The sequence below is a fragment of the Lissotriton vulgaris genome, chromosome 6, assembly GCF_964263255.1.
Source record: "Lissotriton vulgaris chromosome 6, aLisVul1.2, whole genome shotgun sequence".
NCBI classification, from domain to species: Eukaryota; Metazoa; Chordata; class Amphibia; order Caudata; family Salamandridae; genus Lissotriton; species Lissotriton vulgaris.
Genome location: NC_141694.1, coordinates 1,732,642,373 through 1,732,668,404, shown reverse-complemented (window position 1 = coordinate 1,732,668,404; position 26,032 = coordinate 1,732,642,373). Strand labels below are relative to the sequence as shown.

General features: G+C 47.3%; 1 protein-coding gene across 4 annotated transcripts in view; it reads left to right on the top strand.

Annotated features, from left to right (window-relative positions):
- WDR26 (WD repeat domain 26) overlaps window positions 1-26,032 on the top strand; it is a 702,982-nt gene that overhangs the window by 586,338 nt on the left and 90,612 nt on the right. For all 4 annotated transcript variants that reach the window (XM_086927969.1, XM_086927971.1, XM_086927970.1 and 1 more), the window contains one exon: window positions 11,686-11,764. In XM_086927969.1, coding sequence (XP_086784095.1) covers window positions 11,686-11,764 — 79 coding nt within the window. The remainder of the gene's footprint in view (window positions 1-11,685; window positions 11,765-26,032) is intronic.

Sequence of the window (26,032 nt, the reverse complement as noted above, 5' to 3'; positions counted from 1 at the left end):
GTTCGATCACGTTTCCCATTCGACGTGCATCTCTACAAACTTGAATTCTTTGGTTCCGGTCGTCCCCGGCACCGACAACAAAAGACAAACCCAAAGAGAAACCACTGTCTTCGTGCGCAACGAAGCCTGGTTCCACATGGGTGCACTCTGCACCGAAATCCACTAACACTGAACCTTCGGATCCCAAAAAAATCATCGGAACCAAGGAAACAACTGGTTCCGAAAACCACTGGCACTGAACCTTGGGATCCGAAAAAATCATTGTAACAAAGAAACAGGTTCCGAAGACCTCTGGCACAGAAACTTCAGATCCGAAATAAACATCGGAATCCAACAAACTGTTCCAAAGACTCAGATTAAACCTTCGGAAACCAAGAAAAAGCCTGATTCCAAACCCTAAGGCGCATAAAACAACTCCAAAACTTGTGCCACACAAACAGTCCGACCCGAAAAAATTGGCACCGAAGCAACACACTCAAGAGGAGGAGCTTTTTCAACCAGATCCAACCTAAAAAACTCTTGAAATAGACCCAGAAATAGGTCACCTTATAATTATTCCTTCCAAGAAAAGGGAAATGGACAAACCTGCACCACCTCCCCTCCCTTTAAAAGGAAGAGATTGCCACTTCTCCGTTAAGGATTCCTTCTCCACCTCCTCCTCCACACCACATCGCTCCTATTCCATCTCCAGTACCCTCACAATCTCCTCCACTTTAGGATGATGACACCTCTGGGTAGGAAGGAAATTATGAACCTTTAGGGAAACATAGTCATCCTTGTATCCCAAATGACCCATGGGAAAATTATGGCACACCAGATGTTCCTAATCTACTACAAGAGGCTGTCTACCCATCTAGACCATCCCCTCCAGAGGACACTAATGGATTCACTCAGCTTATACACAGAGCTGCGGAATACCACGGTGTAACTTTACACACAGACCCTAAAGAAGATTTCCTCATCAACACTTTTGCACCATCTCAAAGGTCCACTTCCAATCTCCCAATGTTAAAAGGGGTAATCAAACACGCTCCTGAAGTCTTTAAAGATCCTGTAAGGGCTAGAGTTATTAACCCCAGAGTGGAAAAGAAATAAAAGTCTGCCCCAACTGACCCCGTTTACATTAAAGGCCAGCTCCCCTTGGATTCCTTGGTAGTATCCAATGCCAGGAAGAGGGCTAACTCCCAGACCTCAGGTGATACCTTCTGTTGGAAGCATCTGGTAAAAGAACAGCGTCCCAAGCAGTCAACATACAGAGAATTGCCAACACAGTCCTTACTGGCTAGGTACGATAGGGCGCACTATGATTAACTAAAGACCCTACTATAACACCTTCCAGATCAATATAAAATAAGGGCTAATGATCTCATCCAGTAAGGAAAACTTATAACCAATACCTCCATTCGATGTGCTCTGGATAATACCAGTGTTCTTATGCGCAGACAAGCCTGGCTACGGATTTCGGGGTTCAAACCTGAGATTCAAACTATCATACTAAACCAGCCCTTTGGCCCGGAACATTTATTTGGGCCTAATGTAGATTCATCTTTAGAGAAGATGAAAAAAAGATACAGATACTGCCAAAACAATGGTAGCTTTGCAATCGCAAGCTCCAAGAAGTTCCTTTTGTCACTCTTCTTAAAGGGGCGCCTCTAAAGGCTTTACCACTGATAACTCCTCCACCTCCTATAAGAGTCCCACAAAGACCTCAACCAGAGGTTATTACAGAGGAGGCTTTAGGGGCAATAACAACAAAGGTAGAGGCAAAACTACCAATACTCGCACGGCCTTCACCTCCAAACAATGACTTTCCGTCACTCCCCCGACCATTATACTCTGGTCGGGGGAAGATTGCTACAGTTCCTACCTGTCTAGAACATCATTACCAAGGACAGGTGGGTGAGACAAATCATCCAATCCGGTTATTGCGTGGAGATCACTTTGACTCCCCCAAACATCCCACCTAAACCACGTCAATGTCAGCAGAGCATTTAACGCTTCTAAAACAAGATGTGCTTTCTCTCCTACAAAAACATGGAATAGAACCAGTTCCCCTGCATTATCAAAACACAGGGGTTTACTCCCTGTATTTTCTCATTCCAAAGAAAGATGAAACCCTGAGGCCCATCTTGGACCTCAGACCGTTAAACCTATACCTACAATCGGACCATTTTTATATGGTCACTCTGCTACAGGTCCTTCCTCTACTCAAACAGGGTGATTTCCTTGCCACCTTAGATCTCAAGGACGCCTACTTCCACATTCCCATACACCCTGCTCACAGGAAATATCTTCGATTTGTAGTGGACGGTTCGCATTATCAGTTCAAGGTTCTCCATTCAGAGTCACCACAGCACCCAGAGTCTTCACAAAATGTCTAACAGTTGTAGCAGCCAACTTAAGACAACAAATTCTCGTCTTCCCATACTTGGACGACTGGCTCAAAGCCAAGTCGAATACCCAGTGTGCAAATCACACACACACTACACTCCAACTGCTTCACGACTTGGGGTTTACAATAAACCTCGCAAAGTCTCACCTCCAACCGTCCCACATCCAACAATATCTAAGTGCCACATTAGACACCTCAAAAGGCCTTGCATATCCCAATCCAGCCAGGATAGCAAGCATGCAAGCCCTTATTACAAAATTCCAACCGCAGCACTCACTTCCAGCTCGAGTGTTAATGCAACTAATAGGGCTGATGGCCTCTTGTTATATTCATAGTACCTCATGCAAGACTCCAGATGCGCCCCTTACAGGAATGCTTAGCACGTCAGTGGAACCAAGCTCAAGGTCAGCTAACATATCTCGTGTTGGTGGACGGCCGCACACATTGTTCGCTGCAGTGGTGGAACACCCAAAACCTTTCCAAAGGGCGACCATTCCTAGAGCCAGTTCCACAAATTGTGCTATTAGTAGGCGCATCGCTCACCGGCTTGGGAGCTTATCTACTACATCACACCATACAGGGCACATGGACTACTCCGCAAAAGCTGCTCCACATCAATCATTTAGAGCTACTGGCAATCTTTGTGGCATTAAAATCATTCCAGAAACACCTATCAGGCAAAGCTGTCTTAGTCCGGACGGACAACATAACAGCGATGTATTATTTACAAAAACAAGGGGGAACGCACTCTCTGCAGCTCTCTCAACTAGCACAGAGTATATGGAGGTGGGCTATTCCTCAAAACCTATTCCTTTTAGCCCAACATCTTCCAGGAATACAGAATCAGATGGCAGATCTGTTAAGTTATGAGACACAACAGATTCACGAGTGGGAACTTCATCCACAAGACCTTCAACCATTATTTCCAAATGTGGGGGCATCCAGAGATAGATCTGTTCGCCACACATTCAGACACAAAATGCCCAGGCTTCGCCGCCAGATATCCACACCCATTGTCCAAAGGCAATGCGATATGGATGAATTGGTCAGGCAGATTTGCGTACGCCTTTCCGCTTCTCCCACTCATTCCATGAGTGGTACGCAAGTTGTAACAACAGTCACTAACACTGATAATGGTTACTCCAACATGGGCCAGACAGCCATGGTACACAACATTGCTGGAACTATCAGTAGTCCTGCACCAAAAACTACACCTCTCCCCACATCGGTTAACACAGAACCATGGAGAGATCAGAAATCCAGATCCAGCACAGCTCAACCTAGCGATCTGGCTCCTGAAGTCCTAGAATTTGGTAACCTCAGTCTTCCATCCGATTGTATGAACGTTATCAAAGAGGCTAGGCGCCCCACCACTAGAGCCTGGTATGCAGCCAAGTGGAAAAGATTTTGTGATATACTGTACCAATAACACCATCAATCCTCTAGATGTGTCCATTCAACATATCATATGTTACCTGCTACATCTTCAAAGATGTAATCTAGCATACACATCAATTAGATTGCATAGTGCTGCCATAGCAGCTTACCTGCAAAATAGACAACATTTGTCATTGTTCAAGGTACCTGCCATTAAAGCATTTATGGAAGGCCTCAATAGAATAATTCCTCCCAAGGTACCACCCTCTCCAGTGTGGAATCTAAACATTGTCCCTAGTAGATTAATGGGTCCTCCATTCGAATCTCTACATAAATTTGAGCTACTATTTCTTACATGGAAAGCTGCTTTCCTTGTGGCCATCCCATCTCTCAGAAGAGTCAGTGAGCTACTGGTACTAACTATTCAAGAACTATTTCCACAACTCCATCATAACACAGTGGTTCTCAGAACAAATCCCAAATTCCATCCTAAAGTTATTTCTCCCTTCCATCTCAACCAATCTGTAGAGTTGCCAGTGTTCTTCTCGCAACCACAAACAGTAGCAGAAAGAGCTCTTCATACACTAGACTTAAAAAGAGCACTTCTTAGGGGGAGGAGCTTCGCCGGCGATCAAGATGGCCGCGTGAGCTCGGAGCTCCGAAGACCTCCCGGTCCTCCGCAATAATCCTGCTATCTATCCTGTCCCACGACAGTGGGAATCGACTGCTGAGTGGGTCCTGCTGCGGCGCCCGCTTTCGGAATGAAAATCGGACATTCCTGGACTAAGTTAGCTCGACGAAACCCGGAGGCTCCTTCCGCGTCATTGCACACCATTGAGGGGTACAGCGGTGCTTCCGCACGGGCGCCTCTTTGTCTGAGTTTAGTCCCACCGATGAGCAATTCTGATATCTGCATGCCCTGCTACTCGGCCTAAGTACCGGACCCTGGTTCTACCATCGTGTGTGTGGCGCGCCTACCAAGAGGCTCCTTACCCCTGCTGGCCGCCTGACCCGAGGGTACCAACATGGCGGGCAAAGGAGACCTGGACAGAGGCAAATCCCAGCGGGTCAACAGAAAACCGTCCCAGTCCCAGTCTACCATCCCGGAACGCTTTTCCCAGTCAAGAAGCTCGCCGGTGCAGGCGGGCCGCACTAATGACTCGAAACGGGATGGGTCACCGGACGATTCTGCCATAACGCTTCGGGACGTTCTGGGCGCGATCACGGGAGTAGACGGAGATGCACGCACTCCGGGAGGAACTGTCCAGCAAGGTCGACTCCCTGAAGATCGAGATCAACCTCATCAGGACTGACCTCGGGAAAACCAACGACCGGGTGAAGTCGTTGGATCTCAAGACGACTAGCCTGGTCACTGATGTGTCTGATATCCAGACGGAGGTACGTGACCTGAAATTGGCGAACGGAATGCTGGCGCGCCGACTGGACGAGTTTGAAGGCCGCGCGCGGCGCCAGAACGTCCGTATTACTGGGGTACCGGAGAAGGCCGAAGAGGACTCGGCTGAACTTTTCGTGGAGGATCTGGTGCTTAAGAACTTGGAGCCGGGGGGTCTGAGTAAGTTCTTCTCGGTGGAACGGGCACACAGGATACCGGGGGGACCACCCAAGTCTGGCGCTTTCCCTCGCCCCATCATCGCACGGCTCTTTAACTTTAGGGACAGAGACGCTATCCTGCAGGCGTCGAGAGCCGCGGGTCCTTTGCGATTCCAGAACTCCGACGTGAACTTTTTTCCGGATTTCACTCAGGCTGTGCAGAAAAAGCGTCAGAGCTTTACCGGGGTGAAACGAAGACTGAGAGAAATGGGCCTGCGATACTCCATGCTCTACCCTGCCAAGCTCCGCATCGAGCAGGACCACCGGACCTTGTTTTTTGACTTTCCGGACGAGGTGGGGCACTGGCTGGATACCCTGCCACAGGAGCGACGCGAACCGGCTGACCAGACGGAGGAGTCCACCGAGGGCGCGGAAGCGCAGGAATGAATATTTATTGTTTGACTTTCTGTGAGCTGGGTAGCCGTATGGGACTTTCACTTCAGACACTGCTGCTATGGTTTGACTCGTTTTGTCAATAATATGGGGGATGACGGGGGGTGATAGGATGTCTCCTTTCTCCTCTGTGGGCTTTCTGTAGGTTAGTTAAGGGGCGACAGGCACACTGCTAGTTGGGGTGGATTTTAGTCTTATGCAGGGGTGCAGGGTGGTGGGTAGTTGGGGTGTGTTTTTTCAACTTCTTTTCTTGTCTTATTCTTTGTCCTGGCTGAGGTCTTATTGCGCTGCTATGTTACTGCTGTGGGCGCCATTGCGGGCATGGGTGGGGGGGAGGGGGCGGAACGTCCCTGAAGATGGGGGGTAGATCTCTTAACTTGTTAAGCTGGAATGTAAACGGGTTGGGGGACCGTATTAAAAGGGGTGTGGTGTTGCAAATGCTCAAACGCTGCTCGCCAGATGTGGTTTTCCTGCTGGAGACCCACCTAGTGGGGCACACTTGTAAAGCCTTGACTAGACGTGGTTTCAAAATGGTGGCACACTCGGGGTTCTCCTCGGGATCACGAGGGGTGGGCATCATGGTGCGCATGTCCCTCCCGCTGGAGGTGGAGTCGGTGCTTGCGGATGAGAGAGGCAGATATGTTGCTGTGGTGGGCAAATGGGAGGGCCGCACGCTAGTTTTAGTTTCGGTTTATGTTCCCCCGGGGCTACAAGAGACTACTTTCAGGGATCTAGCTGGCGCCATTTTGGGTCTCCCTGAGGGGCTGCTGCTTGTGGGTGGTGACTTTAATTCTGTCGTTTCCGGGGATCTGGACCGCTTCCCATCCAGAGATCTGCGTCCTTCCCAGTCCTGGCTGTCTGATTTCCTAGATTCCATGGGGATGGTTGATTGCTGGCGTCTGTTGCACTCCTCCCAGAGACAGTACACGTTCCTCTCTGGCGCCCATGGTAGCCTTTCTAGACTGGACTACGTCCTCACCCCGGCTGCCCAGGCGCAGTCCGTGTCCACTGCGCGTCTCTTGGCTAGGGGCATTTCGGATCACTCCCCGGTTTGGGTCTCCTTTGACTTTCGAATCCCCGTGTCCTCGCGGGTGGCTCCCATCAACCCTTGGTACTTTCGCGACCCGAAGACCAGGTCGCTCCTGGCTAAGGCTATGGATCGGTACTTCGTTGAGAATACAGGTTCAGTTGACTCGTCCGTTTCCCTTTGGGAGGCCTTCAAAACTGTGCTTCGCGGCGAGGCCTTCTCCTTGATTGCGGAGGTCCGCCGTCGGCGGGACGAGGACGTGGTTCGACTGGAATCTGACATTGCTGCATTAAACTCCCAGCTGGAGCTGGGCCCGTCTCCCGAGCTACTCCACGCTCTCTCCCTCAAACAGTCTGAGCTCCGGGCGACCGCCACAGACGCGGCGAAAGCCCTGAGCAGGGAGCAGCAAGGCAGAATTTATGACGCGGGTGACAAGGCTGGTAAGCTCCTGGCGTGGCTAGATAGAAGGGAGCTCGCGTCTCGGGTGGTCCCGGAGTTGACCAGTGCGGAAGGCCTATCCCTCACGGACCCGGCGGCTATAGTTGGGTCCTTCGCGGACTACTTTGGGGAGGTTTACGCCTCGGCGGACCCCCTCCCGGAGTCTGCGTCGGCATCCTTCTTGGAGAACATTGAGCTTCCCTGCCTCTCGGACCTCGAGCGCGACGACATGGATCGGGACCTAACGGTGGATGAGACGGCCTTGGCTATTAAATCATTACGCTCGGGCAAAGCGCCGGGGCCAAACGGCATCCCGGTTGAACTCTACAAACTCAGGGCCGACGCACTTGCGGCACCTCTGTTGAACATGTTCCTTGAGGCCCGCGAGGTGGGAGAACTCCCCCCCGACCAGCGGCTGGCCACCATTGTGGTGATACATAAGGAGGGGAAGCCTCGCGATCTTTGTCGATCCTACCGACCCATCTCCCTCTTAAACGCCGAGCCCAAAATTCTGGCCAAACTATTGGCTAATCGGTTGGTGGGAGTGATCTCGGACCTGGTGCACCCGGACCAGTCCGGCTTCATCCCGCATCGGAATACGGCGCTCAATCTGAGACTGCTTCACGCAGTAATGGCGCGTGTCCATCTGCTCCGTGAACCCACTGTCCTCGCCTCCCTCGACGCCACTATGGCATTTGACTCGTTGGAGTGGAACTACCTGTGGGCAGTCCTGGCCAAGTTGGGGTTTGGACCCGCTTTCATCGGCTGGGTCCGGCTGCTGTACTCCGCTCCACTGGCCAATGTGACGGTCAATGGTCGGTTGTCTGCCTCCTTTGCGCTGCACAGGGGCACTAGGCAAGGTTGCCCGCTTTCCCCGCTCCTATTTGCCCTAGCACTTGAGCCACTGGCGGCCTGGATCAGAACGCACCCCGATATCTCTGGGATACCGTGGTCCCCGGGTTTCGAGGACCGGATATCGCTCTATGCGGACGACATCCTTCTGTATCTCTCCTCTCCATGCCACTCGCTCATAATGGCCTTTGAACTCTTGGGGACCTTCGGGACCCACTCGGGCCTGGTCATCAATTGGTCTAAGTCCTCGTTGTATGTACTGTCCGGAGACACGCCGCGCCTCCCCCGTGGGTGCTCAATTCAGGTGGCCCAGCAGGGCTTTCGGTATTTGGGCATCTACGTGTCGCGAGACTCCCGAGCCCGGTACTCGCACAACCTCCTCCCGCCGTTGGAGCGATTGCGCCGGGACGTCGAAGGCTGGAAGAAGTTGCCGATCTCCCTGATGGGTAGAGCCGCACTTTTTAAGATGATGGCGTTGCCTCGCTTCTTGTATGCCCTGCAGAATACGCAGGATCCCGTACCGGCAAAATACTTTACGGATATCGAATCACTGCAGCGGGCGTTGCTGTGGGATGGTAGGCCGAGAATCTCGTTGGCTAAGTTGACTATACCAAGTTATGATGGGGGCATTGCCCTGCCTGACGTGAGGCGCTACTATTGGGCGTCCCAGCTGGCGGCAATTAATCATGGCCTCTATGGCCCGGCGGTCAACCCGGGCTACGCTATGGATCGGTGGCTAGTGGGAGATGGGAATTACTACAGAGCGTTGTACTCCGGATCTCTGGATCGGAAGCTGACAGGTCCCACTATGACGATGGTGCGTGTATGGCGCACAATTACTAAAACTCTGGGCTGGCATAATAAGGTTACTATGGCCACTCCGCTGTTTGATTCGGATATACTGGGGAAGCTGTGGCATACTAAGGGCTTCGACAGGTGGGACACCATTGGGATTTCCAAGGTTGGGGACATGGTGGCCAGAGGACGGGTCAAGTCGTTTGCGGTGCTGCAGTCTGAATACCAACTGGCGGCGACGGAATACTTCCGACACGCCCAGCTTAGTCATGCCCTCTCTCCCTATGTAGCGGAAGGGGAGTCTATCCCTGAATCATCCCCCCTGGAAGATCGGGTGCTGGACGGCCATATGCCGGACAGCGCTATCTCTCTAACGTATAAGAAACTTATTAATGTGAGAGTGGATTTGCTGGTGCGACTGAGAGAGCTGTGGGTGCATGACGGTATAGAGGTGGATGACGAAGAGTGGCAATCGGCGATCTCCTCCCCATGGGAGGTGGCCATATCGGCACGGCTCCGCCTGGTGCAGCTGAAGATACTGCACAGAGTGTATGTCACCGGCCCCAGACTTCTACGTATGGGGCTTTCTGTGGATGGCGTGTGCCGGCGGGGGTGTGGCATGCTTGGTACCTTCCTGCACATCATATGGGAGTGTCCGGATGTGGCCCGATATTGGAAGCGTGTGCATGAGGTTATGGAAGAAGTGACTGGTGTGGCCCTGCCGGCAGAGGCCCGGAGATGCCTCCTCAACATCTGGGGCCCGACCGATTACAATGTTGCACAGACCCGTTGGATCACCCTGGGCAATATGGTGGCTAAGAGAGACATCGCCCAGAAATGGGGTGCGCCTGCTCCTCCCTCGCTCAGCCTATGGGAAACTAATATGGACTGGTGCATGCTGCGTGAAAAGACGGTGTATGTAGCCAGGGGTAAACCTAAAATGTGGAGATCTGTTTGGGGTGCCTGGAACTCTTATAGAGGTGATATTTGCGACCCCCCCGTTGAACTTGATCCCGAGATCCAGCTTTCCCCGTAGTGCCCCCTACCTGTGATTCCAGATTGTTTATCCTGCGGTACTACTTCCCGCATGCCTCATTGCTGCCATTATCAGTGTGTTACCTTGGGGGTGCAGCCCCCGACCTCCTACCGCCACGCAAGTCCGCCGTATCTGTACTGTCCTCAGCCTACCCTCTCTTCCCTTCTTTTTCTCCCGTGCTTATTGCACACTTCTTTTTCTTGGCCTTCTGGGCCCTTTTACCTTATGGTTTACTTGTTTCAGATTTTGATGTTATTTAAAAATTAAACCTGATTGCTCCTGTTTCTGGTATGGTACATGACCTATCCTGTTGCCTTAATGCTGCCTGGCCTCCGGGATGTATGGCTGAATAGCGGTGTACTTTTTCCTATAAATAAAGGTTTTCCAAAAAAAAAAAAAAAAGAGCACTTCTTTACTATATTGACAGAGCAAAACCTTTTCACAAAACCGCTTTTTGTATCCTTCTCACAAACACAAAGGCAATCCCATATCAAAGTCTGGAATTGCAAGGTGGATTGTCAAATGTATACAAATTTCCTATCACAAAGCAAACGTACACTTTCCATTTCTCCTAAAGCCCATTCTACCCGCAAAATAGGGGCTTCCATGGCATTTTTAGGGAACATTCCCTTAGATGATATTTGCAAAGCAGCTACATGGTCTACCACGCACACATTCACAAAACACGATTATGTAGATATGCAAGCAAAACAACAAGCTAGTGTGGGCCAGATTGTACTCAAAACACTATTTCAGACTACTGCAACAGATACAGGTGGTCGCCGCTAAGGGACAGTACTGCTATGCAATCTATGCATAGTGTGTGATCTGCAGCTCATATGCCTCGAACGGAAAATGCTACTTACCAGTATGCATCTGTCCTTGGGATGTAGAGCTGCAGATTCACACACGCCCACCCACCTCCCCAGCTACCTTTATCTGTTCCAGTTTTATCTTAATTAGATACAACATACATGGACATCTTTCTGTTCCTCACAAAACTCCATCATTTCCACTGCTTGTCGAAAAAACAAACTGAAGATGGTCGATGCCCATGTGCACTATTGTCCAGAGGAGGAGTCCCCCATCTTATGACTTCCAAAGACTTGTTCCAAGACAATGACTGCAAACAATAACAGGAAACATCCAAGCCCAACACCAGATGGCGATCTATGCCTAGTGTGTGAATCTGTAGCTCTACGTGCCAAGAACAGATGCATACTGGTAAGTAGCATTTTCCTACCTTGTTACGAAGATCTTGTACTTAAAATTCAAAGTATATATTTTTTTAATTGGTGTGGATCTCCTATTTGAATAGTGTGTCCATTACTGGTCAATGTTGTGCAGTAAAGGTCTTACACTCCTCTGTGTTAGGCCTAATGCTGCTTGCTCACACTACCACTAAAAGGGCACTTTGGGTTTTACATGGAGCACTCTACAATTTTGAGGAAACCCTGAACTTTGTGCACAGTATTACCATCTTGTGGCATACCATATACAGAGCCCGCTTCCTAAAGTGATCATCAAAATTTTGGCCACAATCTGTTGTTCTCCATCTGAGTTAAGCAATCCATCAATCAATCAGTCTTTATTGGGTTAAAAAAGTTACGGAACCATGAATCAAACATTAATTAATACAAATGTACATTCAAATATTTGCACTCATCTTGTCCTTTGCCTTTATAGCGGCAGATGGGAAACAGCTAATCATCAAACAAGAGAGCTATTTAACAGTCAATACTTTTTTTCTCTTTTGAATTTCAGAGTGCAAGAAGATCATCCAATTATGTCTTTCACAATTTCAAAAAACGGACGATTAGCATTGTTAAATGTAGCAACTCAGGTAAGATTTTTTAACAAAATAGACTTGTTCTGGCTGAAATATGTGAAATCTTTAAATCAGCAAAGCAGACCTGTTAAAGTGCCCCAATGTAGGTTATAGTTCTTTCATTTTACCTGGCACCTGGCCATTGCAAAGCTACTTTAATTAGAATTTAACCATTAGAAAAACAATTGAATATATTTGTAAACGATACTAAATAGATTTGCCGTACCTCAAATGTTCTAGAAAATAAAACATCTGACAAGTTGCTCATTAGTGAAGAATGACCAACTTCCCCCAAACCAACTGAGCAGCTACTGCAGTCTCACTACTCGTCAAAATCGCACATCTGGAGAGCAGGGTTAAAGTCAGGCGTAACCCCTTTGCTGCCAGCCTCCCCACACTATTTTTTGGACTACTTTGGGTAGTTTGCTCTTAGGCCCCCATAACGTTTTGTCCACATAAGGTATCCACACAAAATGTGCATCTTTTTCCTTCAACATCCTGAGGATGCTAAAGGTACCAGGAGTTAATTTCCCTGAAGGGGACTGAGAAATTAGGCAAAATACAGCTAAATTTGTTTTGGGTGGGAAAATGGGATACAACTGCTGCAGAAGAGCATCTCGTTTCTTCCCTGCAAATGGTATCAACGAAGGGTTTGTGGTGCTAAAATAACCATCTTCCCTACTTTCAGTAACAGCCAGACCTTTGTCGGAAAACCAAAATTTTCTACACAGTGTTGGCATTTTACTGGGACATAGCATATTTTTCCTATTTTTTGTTCATTTAACCTCCTTCCAGTTAATGGTAGAAATGGGTGTGGAACCTATAATGGATCCAGAAAAGCTATACTTTTCTTAAAAGTAAACAAAATTCTGAATTTAGCAAGGGGTCATTTGTGTACATCATTCGAGGTTTTCCTATGGAAAGTAACAGTTGAAATAAAAGAATATTGAAATTTAGTTGAAAAAATCTGCCATTTATGCCTACATTTTCACCTGTAACTTATTTGAAAGCTATATACAGTTACGTCCGCTGCACCCTTCTGGTTGTGGGGTTATATGAGGCTTGTAGGTTTACTAAGATCCCGAGGTACCCAGAGCCAATAACTGAGTTGCACTTTGCAATGTTTTTTCATTGTATACTGGGTATACACTAATTTATTTGGTACAATATAAAGTGAAACTTCGGTATCAAGGAAAACCTATTTTTATGAAATTGGAACAAGATATGGAGTTTAGAAGCAGTGGTTATTTGTCCATCTGTATTTGTGGGTACCCATATTAGCATGTGAATTAGAGGGTATTGTTCAAAATGACTTTTTTACATGCTGCCTTACATTTGAAAAGGTAGAAATGCATAGAAAGGCAAATAGTAATAACACTTGTTGTACTGTTCTCTGTTTTCATAAGTCTCCTGATAAAAATGGTACCTCACTTATGTGAGTGGACCTAGTGTCTGCAACCGGAAACGGTCCAAAATGCAATGTTGACATGTCACATTTTTCCATTTGAAAACTGACCCTTTTTTCGCAATGTGCCTAACTCTGGATTTTGGGCCCTAGTTCTGCGGCACCTTGGGAAACCTAGCAAACCTGTACATTTTTTAAAAGTAGACACCCTGAGGAATCCAGGATGGGGTGGCTTGTGTGGCTCCCACAATGTTCTTTTACCCAGAATCCCTTGCAAACCTCAAACTTTAAAAAGAAAAAAATGTCTCACATTTCTGTGACGGAAAGTTATATGGAAACCTACCAAACACAGACCTTTCTGAAACCTAGACACCCAGGCTAGTCCAGTGAGGTGTGGCTTGTGAGGATCCCCCAAAGTTTTCATACCCACAATCAACTGCAAACCTAAATATAGCTTAGATCACTGTGCTGGCACAAATTTCCCACCGCCTAGCGTTTCCCCTTAGTATCTCGATATGATACCTTACTCTTGTGGTTGCCCAAACCAGTGTCAGCCTAAAAACGTATGAAAAAAAACTGCCCTTCTGGAACCACTTTGGTTCCCCCCTCAGTTTTTCATTTTATAAGTTTTTAGGTTATCTAGTATTGGGGTATCTTTCATAGATTCACATGCTTGGAATCCTCCCCGCCGACGAGGTGGGAGTCTTGCGGTATAACAAAAACATATACATTATAGTCATAATGGCATTATACAATAGGTTACCATGGACAGCAAAGTAACTACATTAGGCTATCTTAGTCCTTTTGCAAAAAGAGCCTAACTTGGAACACGCCAATCAAGCTGTAGCACCCTCTTAGAACCTTCCACAGGCAGCACCCTCTTAGAACCTTCCACAGAGAGGCAAACCCTCAGATTTTCTACCACACCTCGTGTGACAGGGAGTCTCGTGAGCTCTGCTCAGTTTTTTCCTTACTTTAGCTATCTTTGTGAGTAGATATCAGACATATCTACTCACAAAGACACTTCAAAGAAAAGCTTGTTCTTGCCTTGCTCTTCATGTGGGGAGAAAAGATTACATTTTGAGGAGCCACATAAAGAATGTATATCTTGCCTTTATCCAGCTCACAAGGTCAAGGATTGCAAGATCTGTAGAACCTTCCCTGCCAAGACCATGAAGGACCGAGAAGGAAGACTTTTGGTTTGGATGGAAAAGCTGAAAGCTACATTGGTGGTGCTTTCTGGAGATGAAGGCAGCATAAGTCCTCAGGTGTCCACCCCTCAGGCCAAGAAGAGGGATAGATCTGGAGATTCGCCTGAGAAAGAGAGTAAGACCCTGCAGAAATCTCACTCCCTGTTCACTCTTTCTCTAAAAAAGAGAGGCCTTCATTCTCTTTAGAGGTAAAAATGGGAGAAAAAGAGAAGATTTCTCTGAAAACTGCCTCAAAGCAGCTGAAATCCCTTTCTGAGCCTCCGTTGACGTCAAAAAGTGCTCTGGCGACGATGAAATCTCCTCAGAAGGTGAGTGATTCGTTGACGAAGAAAGTCCCATCGTCGACGAAGACTCAGTCGACGGCACAGTCGATGATTATTTCATTGCCGTTGACTATGCCAATCTCGTCAACGCCTTAGTCGTCGTCCACATCCATGCCGTCAACTATGCCATCGACGACGATACAGCTTCCTTCAATGTGTACACAGTCGACAACGATACAGCTCCGGTCGACGAACCAACCTTCGACGACACTACTGTCGACGATCCCACTGTCGACGGCGATACTACTCTTGGCGACGAGCCCACCATTGATGGCAGCGACGTCAACGACATAGTCGACTATGGTTTTTACGGCGATGACCTCAATGATGTCAACGTCAACGGTCTCTTCTATAATGGCAATTTCTACAGATACTGACTGACCGTCCATGTACTTTTCGTCAACGATAAAGCGTAAAAGGCCTACATCTTTGCAAATAACGCCAGTGTTAATTTCATAATTGTCATCTTCAAGACAATTTTATCAGGATGTTTCCCATTTCTCACCTTTACCTCCTAGCCACTATCTGGAGGAGTCCGATGATGGACCCTTTGGCACAGCACATGATCCTTCTCCGCTCCGAATTAAATATCAGGAGGACTTAGATGATGAAGAGTATTATGAGCCCTGTGTATCACTAGGAGGTCCTCTGGAATCTTTATCAGGAACCTATGGTTCAAATGCCTGCGACTTTAATGCAAGATCTCACTGCAATGTTGAGAGATTATAATGCACGCTTCCCACCTGTACCGGTTCCAGGACAACCTCCTGAGCCAACAGTTTTGCAGGTTGCGAGTCCTGCTGCCCCTGTCTCAGTGCCTCAGGTGGTTTTGCCTACTCATTTCCTTCAGGATGATGGTGACACTGTGTCTGAAGAGGGAGAGATGTCATACTCACCTACAATGGTGTATGAATGGTATGAGTACTTAATTCCAACGCCATCCTCACCAGTCCCTCAGGCGGTTGATTCCCCTACTGAGGATATAAGAGGTTTTCACGCGATCATGGAAAGGGCAACAGCTAGATTTCATCTTCCTGTATCGGTACAGAAAACAGTGTTTTCTTTGATTTTAAAGATCAAAGTAGAAAATCGGGTCGTTCCATCCCTATAATGCATCATATTTTGGATGAAGGAACGAAAAAAATGAAAACTCCTTTTTTGTATACCTGCAATATCCCTAAAATTGAAAAAATATATAAAGCACCGGATGATGCTCCTGCTTGCCTCTCTGGGCACCCAAGACCAGACTCTGTTATTTCACAGGCGGTCCAACGTAAATCTCGTGATCCATCGATTCTAGTAACGGCGCCGCCAGAAAAAGATGGGAAACGCCTGGATAACATTGGTAAACGCTTTACCACCATGGCGGGTACTTCTGTTCGTGCCACAAATTCTTAGGCTACTTTAGGCAGATATGACCGCCAATTATGGTCTGACATCTCCCCTTAGCTCGAATATCTTCCTGAGGATAAGAAACGGGAAGAGAAAAAAATACTTCTCGAGGGCGAAAGGGCTGCATCAGATTATTGATATCTCTATGGATATGGCTTCTTTGGGTTTTCGCCAACTTGCTGGAGCAGCAACCCTTAGACGTCGGGGTTGGTTGAAATCCACCAACTTTCGCCCGGAGGTCCAGACAAAGATTCTGGACATGCCATTAGATGTGGACTTATTATTTGGGAAAAACATAGATGAGGCGTTACAAGAAATCAAAAAAGATACTGATACTGCCAGGGCGCTGGGTACTTTGCAATACAGAAGGGCGCCTTTTCGAGGAGCGAGAGGCAGAGGTTCATATTCATTTCGTGGAGGATACCAAAAATACCAAAATCAGGGCAGTCAAGGACGATATGGATACCAACAGAAGCAACAGCAGCAGTCCTATAGAAACCCCCCTGCGGCCGCTTGTAGGCAACAGAACAGAAGATGCCAACCTCAAGGCAGAGACTCTGCTAGAAAACAGTGACAATCTTTTAAAACCTGCACCTGATCTGCCACAACTAGCCTACAAAATTCCGAATGTAGCCAGACATCTAAAAAAATTAGAAGAAAATAACCACAGACAAGTGGGTATTGGACATTATCAAATTTGTTCACACCCTAGAATTTATCAATTCCCCCCCATACCCCCCACCCCTCCTCCTCCTCCTCACCCACCTCTGAAGAAGCATCCACCGCATCTTGCTCTTCTCAGAAAGGTGGTAAAAGCCATGCTGTCGAAAAGAGTGAGCGAAAGAGTGCCTCGCTCTCAGGTGGGGAAAATATTTTATTCCTGCTTTTTTCTAATAAAGAAAGTCGGGGGAATAGAAGCCTATCCTGGATTTAAGAAAACTGAACAAATATCTTCAAAGGAAATCCTTTTGCATGGTAACACTTTAGGAAATCCTTCAGCTTTTGGATCATGCGGACTTCATGACAACGTTGGATCTCCAGGTTGCATACTTCCACATCCCAATTCATCCCAAACACCGGAATTTCCTTCGATTTATTGTGGCAGGTGTACATTTCCAATTCCAAGTCCTCCCATTCGGTTTACGCTCGGCCTGGAGAGTCTTTACCAAATTCACAGACTGCATGGCATCCAATTGTTCCCTTATCTGGACTGTTGGCTAATAAAGGCTCCTTCCTTTCGGCAGGCTTCTCACGCAACATCCACATGCCTGCAGGTTTTTCACTCTCTGTGACTATCTCTGAAGATTCAAGAATAAGTCCTCTACCATTCCCAAAGGATTCAATTTCTAGGGGCAATGTTGGATACCATCCGAGACAAAGCATTCTTGTCCAAAGAAAGACAATCTCGCCTTGCTTCTCTGGCGTCGGACATCCTAAAAAGAAAGTTTTCTTCTGTAAGGATGAACAAATCTTTTCTGGGAATACTATCATCCGCAATTCTGCTAGTACCTCATACCCGAATGAGACCAATTCAGGAGGAACTGGACAGTCAGTGGCTGCAAATATCCGGGTCGTTCGACGACCTAGTGCAAATAACTCCAGTTATGCGAGAAACTCTTTCCTGGTGGAGGTGTTCCAAAAATGCCTCAGTCGGGCTCACTTTTCAGCCTTCTGTACCGGATTTTATCCTCACAACAGATGCCTCTCTAGAGGGGTGGGGTGCACATCTTCAAAATCTCAGCATTAAAGGGAAATGGTCTGCTTCAATGGCAAAGATGCATATCAATTTTCTAGAGCTTCGAGCCATTTTTCTGGCGTTGCAGTCTTTTCTCCCAAGACTTCAAGGGTCAACGGTTCTGAACAGAACCGACAACACCACTTGCATGCATGATCTAAACAAGCAGGGAGGTACCCGGTCCCACATTCTATCTCAAGAAGCTCAAAGCATTTGGGAATGGCTGCTTTTTCACAATATCAAAATCAAGGTGGATCATCTACCAGGGATCCACAACACTTTAGCAGACACTCGGAGCAGGACCTCAAAGTCCGGTCACGAATGGGAGCTGTATCAAGCAAATGTGGAGAGTATATTTTGGAAGTGAAGCAGGCCATAAATCCAGATCTCTTTGCATCCAGGAACAATCGAAAGTGCCAATTCTTTGCAAGTTGGGAGCCCGAGAAAGGCTTTTGGGGAACGCCTTCATGATGAGATGGACATGAAAGATACCAATACTGGATAACTGAAGTTACAGGTAAGTAACTCGTTTTCTTCTTTGCTTTGGGCACCCACATAAGTGAGGTATCAATTTTTCCAGGAGACCAAGGGAATTGGAGGTTAGCAGGGGGTTCTGGGTAATAAAACGCTGGAGGATCCATGCAAGCCACAGCACCAGCCAAGTGCTGTCCATGCACACCACCAGCCAAGTGCCATCCACGCACACCCCCAGCCAAGCAGACTGTCCTTTTTCTATTGGGTGGGGGCATTGGTTTGCCCATCACCCCTCTTATTTAAAAAAATAAATCCTTTGTGCCTAGTAGGCTTTCTGCCCCCCTTTTCCCCTATTTCCCCCATCTGCACCCCTGGGGTGGGGCAGAAAGACTTTATAATGTATTTTTGGGGGAGGGGTGCCTAAGCATATAAAATAAAATCAAAAAATCCCTGGTGTCTAGTGTGGTTTCCCCAAGCAGGGATGCACCAGGGAGGGGTACCATTGGAAAGGGAGATTCTCCCCTTTCCAGCCTGTTGTAACTCTTGTTGGAAAGTGTTTATTGGTAGGGGGAAATGTAGGTCTGCCACTGGCAATAAGGCCACTAACACATGGTAGGACCCAGCATAGGTCTTAGAAAATTATTCCTATGCTCAGCCCTTGGTAACGTGGCTGCGAGCAGACCGGCTTAACTTCAAAGACAGGTATGTAAAGCATTTAAAAACATAGTTAATCAAAAGAGGACTAGCTGGGATGGGGTTGGTATGATATTATATTGTAATCATACTGGTGACTCAGTATTGTTTTGTCAGGGGGAGATGGCACCTGTTGGGTGTCTTTAGAAAGCCCTCACCCACCAACCTAGTTGGTGGCATGCTTCATCATCGGGCCCACCCAGTGACACCTAGCGTGTCCCGGGTGTGCTACGACGCCTGGCTACAGCGGAGCAGGTATGTCACTGTGTGTGCGGTGAAGGGTGTTGAGTAAGTGAGTTTAAAACGGCTTGGCGGGGTCCCAATACCTGAAGGGTAAGAATACTTTATTAAATGGGCCTCCGCCAGCGGTTAAAAATAAGGCAGTGGGACGTTGGAGGCGGGTTACGACCTCCTACGTCCTTTGATGTGTCAACATGTTTCAGCCAGTGCCTTATCTGTAATCTGGCTTTCTTCAGGACTGATAAAAATGTGTGTGGTTAAAATAGGGGTTGTGTAGTGCAGGCTATGTGTCTACACGCCCTAAAGTGTATCTAACTGTGAGAGGGGGGATTCCCTTCTCAAGATCACGCTAGTTTTAGGTAGGTCAGACTTCAAGGTTATTGAAGTGGCATGGGGTTGACCAGGATTACTGGTCAGAGCCGGCGTGGGACCTGTTGTGCCTCCTTCGCAGAACCGGTGAAACACCGGTTCTGCGAAGGAGGCACAAACATGTTGACACATCAAAGGACGTAGGAGGTCGTAACCCGCCTCCAACGTCCCACTGCCTTATTTTTAACCGCTGGCGGAGGCCCATTTAATAAAGTATTCTTACCCTTCAGGTATTGGGACCCCCGCCAAGCCGTTTTAAACTCACTTACTCAACACCCTTCACCGCACACACAGTGACATACCTGCTCCGCTGTAGCCAGGCGTCGTAGCACACCCAGGACACGCTAAGTGTCACTGGGTGGGCCCGATGATGAAGCATGCCACCAACTAGGTTGGTGGGTGAGGGCTTTCTAAAGACACCCAACAGGTGCCATCTCCCCCTGACAAAACAATACTGAGTCACCAGTATGATTACAATATAATATCATACCAACCCCATCCCAGCTAGTCCTCTTTTGATTAACTATACATATAAACCGGGGATCTGGACTAGCTATCTGGTCCTCTCTCTCCCTCTTGATACACGCAAGCATTTAAAAACACCATTTCGGTAAATAATTAAGACAAAAAATAAAAATCTAACACCAATTTATAAAAATAGGTAATATTTTTATCTTTTAAATGACAACAAAACGAAAGAAAAAAAATCCACAGTAGGGAACCAGAGATATGAATTTTTGAAGATTAGTCACTTTCTAGTGTTTAGAAACCAACAGTGCCCCTTTTAGTCATTTTGTTTTCTCTGACAGGGACACCTTTAAGAAATTGTTCTGGAGAATCTCACCAAATGTGTTGTGCATTCTCCAGCAGGCGGGGTCCAGTTCCTGCTCCTTCATGAAGTTCTGCGTGTGTGTCCCAAAGTATCCAACACACAATCCAAGGCTCTGGAATCTCCAAGAGGGTCCTTAAAAGTGTGAAACTTCAATTCCACAATCCACTTGAGCAAAACCCTTACAAATCCACTGATACTCCAGGCTGGGAATTCTTTGTGGGGATGTCTAGGTGAGCTCTGTTAACCTGTAGCTTGCAGTGAGTCCACTCTTTAGTCCTTTTACAGCAAGGTAATCCACAGGGCTGCAATTTCAGTTGGTTCAGTCTTCAGAGGTCAGGCCTTAGAAATCTTTGCACAGCAAAACTTCTCAGCCAGCAGCTTCTTGCTTCAGTAAGTTTCAAGTCGCAGATCTGGAGAGCTCTGCCCCTCTCGGATACTTATTCAAAGTTCTCTGGGTCAAGCAACAGGTCACTTCTGACCAATGAGAGCAGAGTAACTCCTCATAAATTTGACCACATCCTGTAGAGTGGGGCATTATTTTGTCCCTGAGTGCATCAAATCTTCCAAATCTATAATGGCTGATTTTCCAGCAAGAAGGTAGAGCTGGCTAAGCACACCCCCTGGGATGGCTTATTTCCATAGACTCTCCCCCACCCTTTGCACATACCTTCCTTCAGCCTAGCCCTGACTCTGGGTCAAGAGTGTAAAAGTGTAACTGACACCCAGGCCTCCCCTGCCTTTGAAGAGCATGGTTTACGACTCCACCCCCTGGCGTGGCATTCCTATGGACCAGCACACTGCCCTCCCAGCAGAGTTGGTAACCCCAGGGGCTCTTTATCACCTCTTCAAAGCAAACTGGCTAATCCACTTAACTCTGACCAATCAGGGCAGACCACTAGAAGGCTGAATTTGGACTTTCAAACAAGACAGTATTATAACTTCTTGTATCCGCACTTTAGGAGAAATTCAACAATATGGTACCGTTGGATTTACTACTACCATTCTGGGAAGTCTTTGAATGGTCAGGCTAGTCCTCTCCTATCAATAGTTATTAGTCAAGAACTTCCTATCATGTTAACCTATGGGCCATGGGATTTGCAATGGGGAAATGGACTTGGGCCAGTTTTCTAGCACCAGGGCTTATAAAAACATATTTTATAAGCATGGGGTGCCGCTTGTGAATTGAAACACAGTGTGGACTTTGTCTTTGGCCGTATCTGGGGCACTTTGCTCAGCGGAGCCCTTTGTGGAGCCTTTCCTGTGACCTGGGAGTACACCAGCTCGGTCACCATCGTTGTTTTGTTGCTGGGGGAGAGCCTTAATCGTCACCTGCCTAGGGAGCGGGACTGCGAGGACCAGAAGTGCTTGCGCCGTCCACCGCGCGCACCTGGTTCCTCTTCCCGGCCCCTCCTCTCCTCCTCCATCTTAACTCCGCCCCGAACGCGGGACGCGCGCGGACGAAGAAGCGGGCGAAGACCGGGCTAAGAGCGGGCCGTTTGAGGCCATTCGAGGACAAAGAGGACTGGCCTGGCCCACCCCCCTTGGTTCGTGTTTGCTGGCTTGCCTACTGTTATTATTAAGCACATTGTTGGTACTGTGATTCATACTTATTATGAGCACACGGGGTAGTCGCAGTAAAACTGCAATGGGGCTGAGTAAGCCCAACGTGACATTGGATGATTTTCTTGTGAAGACTAACTTGGCAATTGACGTTGAAATCACGAAAATGCAGAAGAGGGTGTCATTAGAGCTTGACGCTGCACGTAGGCTTTCACAGACCTTTGCCCATTCTAAAAAATCTTCTTGCCCACCCTCACTGTTAATTCATGCTGATGTTCACCATGTTCCCCTTTCTCTTCCACTAGAGCCTATACCCATCCCAACTGCTGTGCCCCCTAAAACTCCCGAGGGAATCGTGCCCATTGGGCCTGGGACTGCCATTATTTTGCCTAACAGACCCGCCCCCCCCCCCCCCCACCCCCCCTGCAGCGAAAATTACAAATAAAGATGGACCATCTCTAAAAAAGAAAAGCAACGCGAGGTCTGCCTATGCTCGCAAGAAAGCTAAAATCGCAAGGTTGCAGTTCTTTAATAATAGGCGAACACTACCCACCACGGGGGAGATCATAGAAGCGCCAAATTTGGATAACCACCTAATAGGGGGGGCAATGAACACAGCAACCTTAATGTGGACCCTGACCCTACTTTAGGGCCTTTTTCCACATACGACGAGAAACTTATAGAGGGAGGGCAAAGTGAGCCAGGGAGGGACAGAGACAAGGGGGGTGATGACGAAGATTTTCTTAAAACAGTTTGGGTCACATTAAAACAGTTACTGTCGCCTTTGGAACTCAGGCTTTCACGTATTGAGAACAATCTTTTAGAGATGGATAAGACCTTATTCTCCCTGGCCACTTTTAGCCTAAAGCAACTGGAAGCAAGTTTTCCTCGTATTGCTGAAGGTACTCCCCAGGATGGTGATGATGGTATCCATCCGGCCCCAGTAACTGACGTTAGTCCCCCTGCCCCTGCAATGGTGCCCCCTGTCTTGCCTCCACCCCTACCTAAACCTACCCCAATACCCAAACCCCGGTCTAAGCCAAATGTTCCAGTTCCCTTCATACCAAAACTCTCAATACCAGTGACAAAAGGCCCTGAGAACGTGACTTTACCCAAACCACCCCCTAAGGTTGCCCACAAGCCCAATAAGATTAACATGCCTCCTACTGCGCGTATAGCCAATCAGTACCATGGTCGCCAGAACTTTCGTGGGGGTTATATTGATCTCCCTCCTGACGCCGGACCCTATGTCGTTGTACTGGCTGGTGTACCAGCACCTGACCCACATTCCATGGAGACCCAGTGGTCCCTTAAGAATAAGGTGATTCACTGACTTAATGTCAATAGGCAGCTTCCTAACACTCTTAGGAGTAGGGTTCTAATGGTTAGGAGAGTGCCATGGGTGGGTCCTACACATAAATCCATCCCTGGTGACTGCATAGTGGTTTCATTTGCAGACCCCCACACAGCCCAATATATCAGCTCATGGCGTTCAGGTGATGCTGACCAATCCATTGTCACCAGACCCCTTACTTTTTTCTATCCTCCAAAACAGATTGTCGAGCCACCTGGGGCTTGGTCAATAGTTCACAATCGCAGATGGAAAGGACACGGGGATGGTTGGCAACCCATTAACAACTGGTGGGAAGGAGCGCCCACTATGAATAGGTTTGAGTGTCTGGATCAGGTGGATTGACTGGGAATGAGTGTTGCTTCAATCCTTACCAATGCCCATAATCCCCCAATGGAGACTGACTTGTAGTGTAGTTCCTAGTTTCCCACTAGGCCCTGCGCATTGGAATAACATAAACAGTAGTATCGACGTGGAACTGCTTATATTCCAGGCCTCCACTGACCATGCTAAACTTAATTGGGTTGTGTTACCAACTAGCTCAGAGGTCACTGGAAACTTTCTTCTCTGCATAGGAAGTGATCAGCTTCCTTGGCACAGACAAGAAGGGATTCAGTTTTCCAACAACCGTGCAACATGACAACTTTGCTCCTCAGATCAAGAGTCGATCTCTAGGGTCGTGTGAAACAATAGACACAGATTTCACTCAGTCAGTCTAGTGCAGTTTACTTTCACAGTATGTAGAGAATAGAGAGACGGGCGTTTATCAATAAAGGTTAACATTTATTGAACAGTCTTTCTTCTCGTACAAGAGAAATGTATTGCCACAATTGCAATAACTGTTATTATAAAAAGTACGTACAGTAAGATAAGTATTGCGAAATAGAACTGTAAAAGCATTGATATGGTTTCTTAGCCATACAATGGTTTAAAAGTAATAAAACATATATACAGTCATATATACATTAGGCTAACATACTCAACTGGTGCTTCTAACTAAGCCTACCCCAGTGTGCCTGACCTAAGCCTAACACGTGAAAGGGGAGTAAGTAAGTAGCTTTAAGTTAAGTTGGTTTTGCCAAGGTTTGTTTCAAGAATTCTCGTCTAAGGGTTTAGTCAACACCATACCTCTGAATAGAATGATGGAGGATTGGTATCTCCTTCAGGGGTCTCTCTCGATATCCCAGTCACCCGCGAGGGTAAACCGGAAGCGCCGGGACTGGATTTCTCTGCACGAGAAATGCAGCGGCTTCTCTCTTCAGCGCGTCGAGGAAGGAGGGGTGACAGCGTCCGCGGGCAGCTGGGCTGGATGTCTTCGCAGAGGACGGCTGCACGGCTCCTCAAGCGTACTGCACCATAGGTCGCGCTGTAGCGGCGATAATGGTAATCAGCAGCTTCACCACCACAGGATAGCAGGCTGCAGCGACAGAGTGCTAGTTTTTACCAACACAGGGTCATGCAGGCAGCTGGCATCAGCAACAGGGAACAAACTCGCAGCTCGTATCTCTCTCCTTGCTTAAGGCAACGTTGGTAATATTTATACCTGACAGGTGCCGGGTTTGACGCAAGTTTGCTGGACATAAGACGTCAATTAAAGATGTCACTAGGAAGTGACAGTTATCAGTTGCTCATTAGAGTTCCATTACTAATCAAAACATAGCAAGCGGGGATTTCCAGGTTTGCTAAGTTTTTATCTTGTTGAAGAACTCGGAGTGTTATCTAGGAATATCAGATAGTGACTGCTGCTCTGTCATTGCACTAATTGGTCGCAAAGGAAGTAGCAGAGAGTCATGCTGGAATGTGGCTCTGTTCGTGTGAGGCCAGAGATGACTTTTCAGAAAATCGCACTTGAACGGTTATGCCAATATAGGGAATAAAGGGCTTTATAGCCGAATAGGGGCATAAGGTCACAGTATCGATCAGGAACCTAGATAAGCACGCAACACCCACTCCACGTTTTCATGTCCATCAAAATTACTAAAACTAAAGCAATTAGATGTATGTGTAACATTGCCCACCCCAAAATACATAAATGCATTCGAAATAGGTGTACTTGTAATACATGGAATTTAGGTACTGTACGTTTTTTAAAGCATAGTAATCATTCAAAAAATTATTGCATATGAAGTCAATGAACGATTATGCAAAAGGAATTACACATGAAGTATCTCTGACAGAAGAAAGGCGAGATAAATCATCACATAAAAATGCATTGTAATAACATGTGTGCTAGAGGCTGGTGTCATGTTGTTATGTCTCTAGATGTGCTTAGAAATAGAAGTGTGAAGCTTCTGTTCTCTAAGAATAGTTTTTACGTTAAGCAAAGAATTGTTCGTGCCAAAAAAGGTCAATATTAAAAAAAAAATGTCCAATTCAAAGAAAATAGATTTCCAAAGCTCTTGGCAGTTTTTGTTGATCAAAACCGAAGGCCGAATTCAGAGTTCATGGGAACGCTGTGTGTCGGAAAGCTTTTCAAAAGTTATTGTTTCTCTATGGGTGAGAACATGTATCAGACAGGCTCGCAAAGAATTGGTCTACAAAATCAGGTGATAGTTCAACCAAATTAGATAGCTCTGTAACTTGGCAGGTGTGAGAATGATTGCTGTCATCGAAGGCAGGACCAGCAATGCTCACAGAACGTTGTACCTGGATGATGTTGCTTTTGTCACTCGCTCCACTGTTACCACTTGGCTGTAGT